We start from the raw sequence: 12,407 nt of genomic DNA on the forward strand, positions 1-12,407 counted from the left end.
TGTCATCCAGGAGGCCTTTCAGCAAGAAAAGGAAGACATGCTGCAAATTTACAAGAGGATGGTGGCAGGGAAAAGGGAGATGTAAGGGAAATTCCAGAAAGGCCCTCTGGATTTGCTCAGGCACACCTAGACTTGCCCTGTATTGCGATTTACCTGTAGCATGTACATCAAGAGGCTTTATTATTTTTTTTAAATTAATTTTATTTTCCTTTGCAGGTCACGTTTTAAGCTGCTATTTCCTGTATAATTAAGCAGAATGAAGGCATTAGGTTCTAGTAAAGTTGGGCCTAATCCAGAAATCTTCTCTTATTCAGTCCTTTCTGAGTAAGAAACTCAAGTCTGGCCCCAGCATTTAACATGTTTCACCGTTATTTCTAAATTATTTGTGGTCTGTGATTTTTTTTGTTTGTTTGTTTTGTTTTTATCTTTATTGAAAACTCCTTTGCTTTTGTCTAATTTTATCTCTTTATGTGTTACTGTCCAGCATAGCATTAGTTGAAATGATGTAAGTATACTGCGAATTGAAGTGTATGATTACTACTGATAATGCAAGAATGATTGATTCCTACAGTTTACAATTAACAGTACATAATGTTCTGTGCATGGGTTGGATCTATCCCTTTTAACTTTTCCTTTCTGATTCTTTCCAACCCCCCCACCTTGCCGCATCCCAGCCTTTCTGAATATACTGTTTTCGCTGGAGTCTAGTCCGTTCTTCCTTTTGTTTTTCAGACCAGTAAAAATGGGAAGTACTGGATTCTGGTTTCCTCCAAGAAGAGTCAGCGGAACTGGTTAAGACCAAAATCTGAGGACTTTAGTGGGCAAACATCAGGTGTGCATTGAACAGAGGCTGCTTTAATCCTGCTTTAAGTATATGCTTCTTTAAAAATAGTATTATATATGAGCTTTTTTGTAATGTGTTTGTTATATTTGATACTGCATATAATCATTCATCTTGCAGTTGTGAAAGCACCAATAAGAATGAGGATTTTAAGTGATAATATGTTGAGACACAAATGGGCAATATTATTCATAAAATTCTTTCAGCTGGTCTTTGGAAAGTGTAATATTTGAGGATCAGTGGGTTAAGTTTTATCTCCATTGCTCAGTCTATGTATCCACAAGAAAAAAAAAAAACAAGAAAAAAAAAAAAAAGGTTATTTGCTATTAAGAGATCAATACTGAAGTTCTTAATTGCCTTATCTGTTGAGAAATGGTACTGAGATAATAGTGCGTACATGTTTTTTTAATAAAACACTGCCATTGTCAAAGATTGGATCCACACTATATGTGTTCTAATGATGTGTTTTTAAGGACACTTAAGCAGTTCAGAGTCAGCTTAATTAGTTTTGATTATGGAGCAACAAAACCTGAATTCTTCATCTGTGTCAATGTTCTGAGTTCCATCTGGTACAGCAGCTAGCTTACCTCACGTTTTGGAGAAGGTAACAGTCATGTTATATTGGCCTGAATATAGGATGGCCTCCAGTCTGAGGTGTGATCCTTGCATTGAGAAAAGGAGTGAGAAGTTGTCAGAGTTGTTAATTTAACAGTTAAGCCTCATATGCTGTTCCACAACAAACACTGCTTTTGGCCTCACACCAGACCCTGCATATCACCCTTCTGCATGGCCGAATATCCTGCATCTCCCCAGCCTAATGCACATGCAGTTCCTCCCCACCTGCCCCCATCTTGTGCCCTTAGATGTTCCCAGCTCCCATGAAGTGCTCCCTGCACCTCCCTGCCCCCACAGTCTAGTTTTGTTCCTTATCCCTCCTCATGGCAGTTCATCCTTCCAACACACATCCTTCTAGCCATGCCTGCTTCCCTTAGCATGGAGGCCACTTGCTATTGAGCTATGGACCCAGCATGGTCAGCTTCACTGCATTCCCCAGCAGCAGACTTTGGAGGCAGTTCCCTTGCCCTTTGCCACCAATGCTGCCTGTCCCCCTTGGGCTAGATGTGTATTTAGCAGGGAGGCGAAGGGGTCCGTAGCCCTTTCTTACCCTGTGAGGCCATAGGTGCTCCAGGCACGCAGCAAGGGCCACAGCTTCTGCGCTGTCGGCTCCATGCGGCAGGTCTCGTATAGGTGCCCGTGCGGTATAGATACACACTATGTAAGCACAGAGTGGGTTGGATTTTTTTTCTCCCTCAGAACTTTATTGGTGAGTAGAGATTAGGCTAAAACAAGATTTCATTTTATATTCAGGTCAATATGTGTAGAAGACCAGTGTGTTCATTTACAGGGAAACACAATTAATTTTATTATCTGATTCTGATTAAAGCATATCTTGAAAATCTCTCAATCTACAAATTTATCACAAGTTCATTGTGAATCAGACTCTCCTTTTGTTTATATTGGTGACTCCACTGAAGTCTTTGGCACTGGTCTTCATTTACTTTTATTGCAGAAACACTTTGGTCTCAAGTCTCCAAACAACTGTTCTGTTTTTTCACTTATGAGCTAGAAAGCTGCTTGTAAGACTGAAAACAAAATTAAGCTGATTCTTTGAAGACCTGTGCTTGTTCCCACTCACGGAATTGATGTCTTCAGGCTTCATCTCATGAGTGGGAATGAGTCGGAAACAAATCTGAAATGATAAGAGTCCTTAAAAAAACACCTTTCTTGTCACTGGGTAGCTTTAAAGAGGTTAGTGGGTCCATAAAAAATTTGGGAGAATAAAGGTGGTCTTAAAAAACTTCTCGCTTATGGAAGGTAACATAGTTTAACCTCCATTCAAGGACTCTAGGGTAGAAAGGCAGCAGATTTCCATCTTGGTGTGCCAGTGTTTCTCTCCTCTTATAAAGACAAGGGAAGAATTTGGGGGAGGAGGAAGGAAGAGCCATAGACAAAGACATACTCTGTGTACACATCTCAAATGGAAATCTCAGTCTGAAGCTTTCATAAAATACAGACGTTAAAGAGGTGCATCCTTTTCTCTCCGTCCCTGTTCCCCAGCCCTCCTGTCCAGCCATGTGTAGAGAACAGCCCCTCCTTTCACCCCACTTTCTTCCAGGGCCACACGAGGGCTCTTTCAAGGACAGCTTAGTTGTGCCCCCATCTCACTTGGGCGCTGCTCTCTGCTCCCTCTCTGGAGCAGTTGGCTCCCTCCACTTCTGCTGAGCCTCAGCAGGGGAGAGAGGACAGCTGAAAGTGGGCAGCCTCAAAGCTGTCCAGCCTCCCCTCGCTGCTGGTGGGGAAGAGTCCGGTCTGTGTGTCAGGGAGGAGACATTAGGCTGAAGCAGCTGCAGCCTGGTGCTCTCTGCCCAGCACCTGGCCGCTTGGTTCCACCTGTCCCAGCAGCTGCTGCCTTCCCCGGCCCTGCTGCCAGGGCCTATGGGGGCGGCTGACCGCCACACCCTCAGCCTGACCACTGCTCCTGGCCTCAGTGCCGCCCAGCCCAGCCACCTCTTGTGCAGCTGCCCCAGCAGCGGCCAGAGAAGACAGCAGCTGTGAGCCACGACACCAAGGCAGGGGGAGTGCTGCTTTTGAGGGAGAAAGGCCAAATTTTAGGGCTTTCCTGTCCTGCCTGTGGCTTGCATTGAGTGCTGCCCTCCTGCCATCTTCCTCCTTCCTCCTCCACAGAGCTCACACTTGACCTTTCCCGCAACAGGTAGCACTGCATTTGGTATCTAAAGTAGCAACTGTGCTCCCATGATGAGAAAAGGCTGTCAGCTACCCCTGACAAAGGAGGGCTGTTAAGTGCCCTGTAATGGCAGCTGCCCAGTTGCTACTACACGTTACCAGATGATGAATTTAAAACTGTTTGCCAGGAAGTCATACACAAGCATCGTGCACCCCCTTTAGCTGAAAGCCTCTGGTTTAGTTCACAGTTTGCAATGCCCCAGAAGAACCAGCTAAGAGCCTCTGTCCTGAGCTAGGCTAAACCTCAGTGCTTACAGTGCTCACACCTTGCAGAATAGCGTGAGGATGGTGGGGGTCTCCAGTGCTGGGCTGATAAAACTCTAATCTGTGTAATCTATCCCTAATCTGTGGGATTTCTGTTATTAATATGTCAAGTGTCTGTTAGCAGAATTTCACCTGGCATTGGCAATCATTGACAAAACATACATTTTACTAGAGTAGATGTGCGGTAGTCACAAGGAAGAGGTACACGTGAGAACATGAGCTTTGACCCCCCCCCAGACTGTCAGCATGGGTACTACTGCTTTTCGCACAGGTTCTCAAACATTTTGAGGCTTACAGATTTTCACTTTGATCACGCTGTGTGTGGATGTGTGTGTGTGTGTGTGTGCCTGTGCAAACGCCACAGGCATGGCTTTAATTCCTTGGAAATACAAAGCTGCCAAAAGCCATCTGGGTAGGTAGGCTCTTTGCCTGATGCCTCCCCTAATCAGACAGAACCTTGCTGTTCTCCATCAGTGCTTGAGGGGAAGGTTGTGAGATGTGATTTCAGGGCAAATGTGGATCTGTTCATCCTGAGCAATGCATTTTAAGAGTTGCAGCAAATAGTGTAAAGAAACCTACAGGTATTGCATTAGACCAGCTGAACCTAATTTTATTTTTAAGTTTTATTCAGAAGCATCACATAGCAAGTAAACTTCAAAATCTAAGTTTAGTTACAAACTAGTTGTTTCTTATTTTTTTTTTCCAGTCCCCTTTTGCTTTCTTTTACGACCACATGAAACTTGAGAAGCCATCTAAAGCTAAATCATTTAGTGGAGTTGGGCAATTCCCAAGTGTCCAACAAGAAGGCCTGGTTTAGGCTGCGATGGCCACTGTCATTCCTGGTGATTTGTCAGAAGTAAGAGATACCCAGAAAGTCCCTTCAGGGAAACGTAAGCGTGGTGAAACCAAACCAAGAAAAAACTTTCCTTGCCAACTGTGTGACAAGGCCTTTAACAGTGTTGAGAAATTAAAGGTTCACTCATACTCTCACACAGGAGAGAGGCCCTACAAGTGCACACAACAAGACTGCACCAAGGCCTTTGTTTCTAAGTACAAATTACTAAGGTATTAAACTCTATTTATCTTTCAGATTATATTATCTATTTTATGTTGGCCGTGTTAAGCCGTGTAAAAGTATATATTTGTGTACACCTTCAGCTGATTGCAGAGAGGATGTGTTAATTAAAGTAGCCATTGGATTGTTTCTAGAATTCTAAATTACCTAAGTTTGCAAGCTAATGTCTTTGATTTTGTTTCTTAATTTGTTTTCTGCTTTTGTTTTCTGTTTGTTTGTTGTTTTGTTTTGTTTTGTTTTTAATGAGCATAGAATTTTCATTTGTATAAGGAATTGTCATGAGAAAAGAGAGTATGGACTGAAATTTTTTTGGCTTTGGACTTTTACATGAGTACTTTCATACTTGCCCATATACCCCTGTTACATTAGCTAAAACCCACCAAAACTAAAGTGTCAATTTAAGAGAAATGGCTCGCATTTTGCTATATTTAAATTTGTCGAACTGTCTTTGTAGTGTCATGCTTTCAGTTAAAAGGTTCTGTTGCAAAGCAGCCCTTAGCATAGTATTTATCTGCCATTAAAAAATGAGCACGTGTGTTTTTTGATCAAAATAATTACTTACAGAATATATCTGTGTTTAAAGGCATATGGCTACTCATTCTCCTGAGAAAACCCACAAGTGTAATTATTGTGAGAAAATGTTTCACCGAAAAGATCACCTAAAGAATCACCTACATACACACAATCCCAACAAAGAGGCCTTTAAGTGTGAAGAATGTGGAAAGAACTACAATACCAAGCTTGGGTTCAAACGTCACCTGGCTTTGCACGCTGCAACAAGCGGTGACCTCACCTGTAAGGTATGTTTGCAGACGTTTGAAAGCACAGGAGTGCTGCTGGAGCACCTCAAAACTCACGCAGGCAAGTCATCGGGTGGAGTGAAGGAGAAAAAACACCAGTGTGAACACTGTGATCGTCGGTTCTACACCCGAAAGGATGTCCGTAGACACATGGTAGTGCACACTGGAAGAAAGGACTTCCTCTGTCAGTACTGTGCACAGAGATTTGGGCGGAAGGATCACCTCACGCGCCACATGAAGAAAAGTCACAACCAAGAACTTTTGAAGGTCAAAACAGAGCCAATGGACCTTCTAGATCCCTTTACCTGCAATGTTTCTGTGCCTATTAAGGATGAGCTGCTTCCAGTGATGTCTTTACCTTCCAGTGAACTGACATCAAAGCCATTTACAAACACTTTGCAATTAAATCTCTACAACACTCAGATTCAGTCCATGCAGAGTTCTGCATCTGCACACCAAATGGTTGCCACATCGTTACCATTGGGAATGCCTTGTCCAATAGATATGGAGTCTGTCCATCCTTCTCACCAGCTATCATTGAAATACCCGCTCGGTACTACCTCATACGCAATTTCTATGCCTGAAAAAGAACAGCCATTGAAAGGGGAAATCGAAAGTTACTTAATGGAGTTGCAAAGTGGTATGCCTTCTTCATCCCAGGATTCTCAAGCATCTTCGTCAAAACTAGGGCTGGATCCACAAGTAGGGCCACTAGATGATGGGTCTGGGGAGGTTTCCCTTTCCAAGGGCTCTGTTCCTATTAGCGAACCTCTAAGCACCCCATCGTTGGACTTTTCTCAGCTGTTCAACTTCATACCTGTAAACGGCCCTCCCTATAATCCTTCTGTTTCGGTGGGAAACCTCGGAATGAGTTATACACAAGAGGAGGCACATTCTTCTATGACTCAACTTCCACCACAAACCCAGGATCCACAAGATCCTAGCAATAGTATAGGTCTTGGGTCTCTGCACTCGTTGTCAGCAGCTTTCACAAGCAGTCTAAGCACAACCACCACCCTACCGCGATTTCATCAAGCTTTCCAATAGGATGTACAAAGCTGGCTTGTTGCTGTCTATTTGTAGAAATGCCTTAGGTGACCATTTTTAACTTAGTGCCTACTATAAGACATTATAAATTCTCTGCTTTTTTACAGTACCAATCTCATGAAGCCAGTAAGAAATTTAAATTAACTTTTTAAAAAATGTTTTGAAAGTGTTTATTCTCGGCTGTGTTTACTTTGTTTTTTGTTCTTTTGTTTTGGTTTTTTTCTTTATTTTATTTTTTAAAACAGTCTCATTGTATTGTTTTCATTTTCACTGCCAACTGACACGTTTTAAATGTTCAGTACAGAGTCACCCCAAGCAAACTCTCAACACTCATCCCTTTTTAAAAACTTTTTCAACCATACCAGCTATTCCATTTTGTTGAGGTCTGTGGTAGAACTACCACTTTTGCCTTTTAATATATTTTACTATTTGCAAAGAATCTAGTTAAAATATGTATCATAAAGATGCCTGAAGATTTGGGAAAAAAATTCTGGAGTCCGTTTCCAAACAAATCTTCTTCCCGAATAGTGACACATCTGATCTGTTCTATAATGATGAATCTAGAATAATGACAAATATAGAATTCAGATTTTTCTGAAAACTTGTGTGTGTATATATAGAAGTCCATATATACACATGTACATATATATAGCATTTTGACTTGTATTAAAGTCATTATAAAAGATGTTAAGAATTTTGCCATTTTCTGGCTTAAATTTTTGTGGCCTGTTATGGTTAACAGAAGAAAAAATTAGTTTAATTCTCTAAAATCATGGCTGAACAGAATTTGAACAGAGAATCTCTGCTTGTGTAAATGACATGTTTCAAGTTGAATTTGGAACTGTGTTGTGCTTTCTTGACTCTGGTAGAGGGAAACAGGCAAAATTAATGGCTGATCTTGAAATATAAAAGTGTTGTAATGTAGTAATGCAGAATATTTTGTCACAGTTTTTGTTTTTATTCTTAGCTCGCTGTTTTTTCTCTTTAGTAGCGTAGAGGGAGTACTGCATAGGAATCTTCCGATAGTATGTTCGCATTTGTAGGCATCAGTCTCCTCCCAGCTGCCACCGCCAAAGGGTGGATCAAGTCCAGCCAGAAAGTGTTTATCTGTTTTCAATTCAAAACTAGTGTGCAGTCAGAGAGTGAATGTAAATTTGCAAATACCAGTTTTTTTGTTTTGGTTTTGTTTTTGGTTTTTTGTTTTTGTTTTTTTTTATTGGAATGATCTTTTCAGTTGTGTTACATGGTGTGTTATGTCCTCCTAAGCAACAAGTTAGATGTTAATCACACTTTCTACACCTGGGTACTTGGTTAGGGACTTTTTGCCCGTTGCCAAGATTTAAAGACAGGACTCTTAGGAGTGAAGTAAAAGCATATTGCTTACACCACTTTTACCTAATGCAATACATTCTATTCCCCAACCCCTAATAACCAAAAGAGGAAAAAAAAAATAACCCTGTGATTCATGCAAGCAAACTAGATTTGCTGTAATTCAACAATAACCTTCTTTTCCTTGTCATTTTTGAACAAGGAATTAAAAAATAGAAATCAAGTGCATTAATATCTCTCAAACGACAATGAGGATTCATGCAAGGTTTTAAGTGGTTAAACTAAATATACTTCACAGAAACAAAAGTTGCTCCCATTTAAGGAGCTCATGCTCCGGATGTTTTATCAGTAGCTCCTGCTTTTTTTTTTAATTCTAGGAGCAATATACAGGTGTAGTTTTACTATTTTATACATATGTGTATTTAAATTTTATTACTGAAAGAAAACATTTTTATAAATGAGTGTTCCAAAGGCATTAAAATAAGGATGTATTAATAAGGAAAAACCTTTGAAATTCTGCAAACTACTCCTAGATTTTGGGTTTAGGAGCAGATCGCAAAGTGGGCTTTTAGCTCTGCTTCATGACGGCTTCTTCTGGTTTCTGTGAAACAGATTGCTCGCTTACTTACATCTTTAGCTGACTGATTTGTTCAATATTGCTTTTTTTTCTCTTCACCTTTCTAAAGGAAAGAAAAACACAGATGAACAGAGCACAAGATGAATGCAACCAAATGTAACTCTAGTTTAAATCAGCAACCATAACGCATCTAGGAAGAAGTCGGGTTTATTCTCAATCCTTCAAATCAATCTGAGATTAAGATAAACTAACTTAATTTCTGCAGTGGGTTATGTCCCGCGTGGAGCTGAGCATCTGCAACTCCCCCTGCAGCAGAGGCAAGTTGCAAGTGCTCCGCATCCCGCATCTGGCACACGAATTTCCAATCCCTAGCGACTGCGTATCAGTCTCAGTTGCCAGTTACAATTCATTAAACAAACAAACAAACAAAACAAAACAAAGTACCAACCAAAACCTAACAGACACTTTGCCAACACCTGTTTCTTAGCGCGTAGCCAGAATCCTTACTACTGTGTTCGTGCCTTAGCTTCCTGAAAAGGGATTGACATTTCACTTTGGAGTTAGACCTACATTTCACTTGAGAAATAGGGACCTCAGACAAGATATTGAACCTCATTCAGTCAGAGCTTCAGTGGGGGGCTGCACCGAGTGTGTTTGCCGCTGAACAAGGATGTACGGTAACATGGAAGCAGACTGACACTGTCAGCAATACTGCCCGCACCACAGTGCTTTGGAATATCACTTAGGCAGAGTCAATATTGGCCACTACTAAACCGTCAAGTTTTTAAAACCTGTTTTCTCGATGTCAGATGGGTTCTCAGGGGGAGGGGGGAGGGCTGGCTGATCCTGCACCACTCTTTGTGCAACTTCTAAATTTCTACTAAGGTTGGGGTTTGGGTTTGTTTTTTGGATTTTTGTTTGGTTTTGTTTTGGTTTTGGTTTTGGTTTTTCTTTTTTTTTTTTTTTTTAATATATATATTTTTGTGTACTTGTTGCTTGTGCTTTATTTAGTAGTAAATTGTGGAATAGAGTGATTTATTGTTAATTTGGCAGTAGCGGTTTTTAAAAACCATATACTGACTGAAACATGAGCCAGAGCTGATTGCTTTATTAAGCTAATAATGAATGTTAAGAGTACATATTTTCAGGATCATTTGCCTAGTGAGCTAAACTTGTATTATAGGCCAATATTTTTAAAAATAAAGCTTGGTCAACCTCTATGTTACACATATTACAAGATATAGCACTTTCAAAAAGAAAACCCTAAACCTTTTAAGAAAATTTCTTACAGGTTATGCTTTTTATTATAAAACCTTTTATTATAATTTGTTTCAAGTGCCATTAGATTACATATATGTAGGCCTTTGGTATAATGCTTTGTGTACAAAATGGTAGACATTGTAATTTTAAACAGGTACATTTTTACAGTGTTTTCTTATCAATTTGCTATATTGCACAGAACCAGTGTGTCTTTCTTAAGGGTTTTACAATGGTTTTTACTAGGTTTACATGTTTCAAACTACACTGTCTTCTACTGCCATTTTGAATACCAGTCAAAAAAAAATTAGGAGTTTGTCCTCACCTATTGCAAACTGTGTCCTCTGGAGTTCTGGATGGTAAACTACGACAAAATCGTTTAACGTGCAGTATTTGATACAGATTTTTTTTTTATCATATCCTCTCATCGCTATGCTGCTGTCTGAAGTTAACTTAGGGCCTGATCCTGCGCCCGGAAAGGTGGAGGGGAGCAGGATTGCATCCTTCGTTATGTCTGTCTCATACACTGGTTTAGCAGCTCATCCTGTATTCTTCTCAGTCTATAGATAAGCCTCTGAAACAAATGTACTTATCTGGTAGGTAGTAAACCATATGGGCGTAGCTGCCCGTCCTGCATCCTCCCAGTGTACAGTTAAAACCACAGGCTACTTAGCATCGTGCTCAACGTACGAGTAACGCCCCAGTAGTTCAAAATGTGTTTGGATAGTCCCAAAGCTTTTATGCAATAAGGGTGTCTTACTTTTGTTGGAAGGCAGTGTCTTTTGATAACAGTTATCTAGCCCTGGAAGTGACACAGAACTATTGCTAATCATATGTAAACACTTTTCAGTATAAGCTTCAGTGGTACAGTTGAACCAGAGTGAATGTTTATCTCCTCAGAAACACTCCTGCAATATTGTTATATTGGATCATGCTGCTAATGTAACTTGGGATACAACTCCTCTCATGGTGCTACAAACCTCCCTGTCTCATTCAGATGTATTTTTACCCATAGAAAAAAGGACTATACTAGACCTATAGTTGTATGATATATTTTTATACTGTGACTTAACTTGTCATTAATGAACTTTGTGCAACACCACAATGTATTCATATGCACTTGCAAAAGTAAAATTTTGGACATACAAATTTAAACGCTGACAAGCCCAGCTCTTGTTCACAAAAATAGATGACTGCTAGTTAAAATTTTATGTGGGCTTTTTATATGGTGTGAAGGACATACTGTGTATTACTAAAAGCCTTTGAATTTAAACAAAACCTGGGAAAAGTATATTGGGGAATTATGACACACCCAAACCTGACTTGGATTGCTGAAATTATATTTTTAGCTAGTGGAAAAATTGTTTGGACTTGTATGCTAAAATGTTTTAATGATAAGAGTTTTGAGTCAAAAATAGAGAAAAAAGAAAAAAAAGAACACAGAAAACCCTGCATTCCAGACTGAATTTGTATATGTTTCTTGCATTTAAAATTTGCTATCCTGTGATATGGGAAATTGAGTTGCTTATCATGTATATGTACTTTAAAATGTATTCACAAACTACTGTTGTATTTGTATAAAATATAGACAAAAAGATTGCATATATATTTTTGTGTATAAGCTCTGTAAAATAGCAATCACATTATGAAGCTGCAGCAGAACTTCATTTTAAACATTCACATCCAAAGAAACAGACTATTTATTGTCCACATACCCTGATTAAAAAATATACCTTGCTGCTATTAAACAATAGTGCTGCAGCTTCTTGTGGCCTACAGTGTTATGTTTGCTGTACAAAAATATGTGAACTCCACAAAATATATCAATAAAATTACAGAATGGTTTTAGTTAATGAATCACTTATGCCTGGCATTTCAATAGACAAATCTTGATCTGCGTGTGCGGGATTGCAATAAGTAATTACAGAATACGTCCGGTTTTGCTGAGTGTAGTTATTTTGAGTTGCAAAGGTATAACTGTCTTTCTAATTCATGACTGGTAAAATGTCAGTTTTTCAGAAAATCTTAAAGCATAAGTATCCGTGTTTCATGATTTCACCAAGGAACAAATTGGATGATGCTACTGCGTCTGTGACAAGAAAGATCTGAACTGAAGGAAGCAGTTGAGTTTGCCATCAAATTGTGCTTTGAAACGCTGTGAGACACTGGAAGGTGAGTTTGGGGTTTTTGAAGTGGGACGGTTTGTTTGGGAGGCGTAGGTGTGTGATTCTCCACCATTTCAGATTGATGCAGGTCATTGACATCGACTGTTGTAGTTTGCAGGATAAACTGTAAGGGCGTGTGTGGCATGTGGGTTGTCTCTCTGAAATACTTCCAGGAAAAGCTGTGTGGCTTTGTTCCTTTTCAGAATATATTTTGTTAATATCTTCAGTGTTATCTGTATGTTCCTGC

At 39.8% G+C, this 12,407-nt stretch overlaps 1 protein-coding gene across 10 annotated transcripts in view; it reads left to right on the forward strand.

Annotated features, from left to right (window-relative positions):
• The window catches only part of PLAG1 (PLAG1 zinc finger), a 51,072-nt gene extending 39,078 nt beyond the window's left edge, over positions 1-11,994 (forward strand). For 7 of the 10 annotated variants that reach the window (XM_082045075.1, XM_082045078.1, XM_082045077.1 and 4 more), the window contains 3 exons: positions 733-832; positions 4,617-4,975; positions 5,569-11,994. In XM_082045075.1, coding sequence (XP_081901201.1) covers positions 4,734-4,975; positions 5,569-6,832 — 1,506 coding nt within the window. In that variant the 5' untranslated portion in view covers positions 733-832; positions 4,617-4,733 and the 3' untranslated portion in view covers positions 6,833-11,994. The remainder of the gene's footprint in view (positions 1-732; positions 833-4,616; positions 4,976-5,568) is intronic. The other 3 variants (XM_082045083.1, XM_082045084.1, XM_082045076.1) reach the window with 1 other exon arrangement.
• The last annotated feature ends 413 nt before the right edge of the window (positions 11,995-12,407 follow it).

Source organism: Streptopelia decaocto, assembly GCF_964273445.1.
Source record: "Streptopelia decaocto genome assembly, chromosome: 2".
NCBI lineage: Eukaryota > Metazoa > Chordata > Aves > Columbiformes > Columbidae > Streptopelia > Streptopelia decaocto.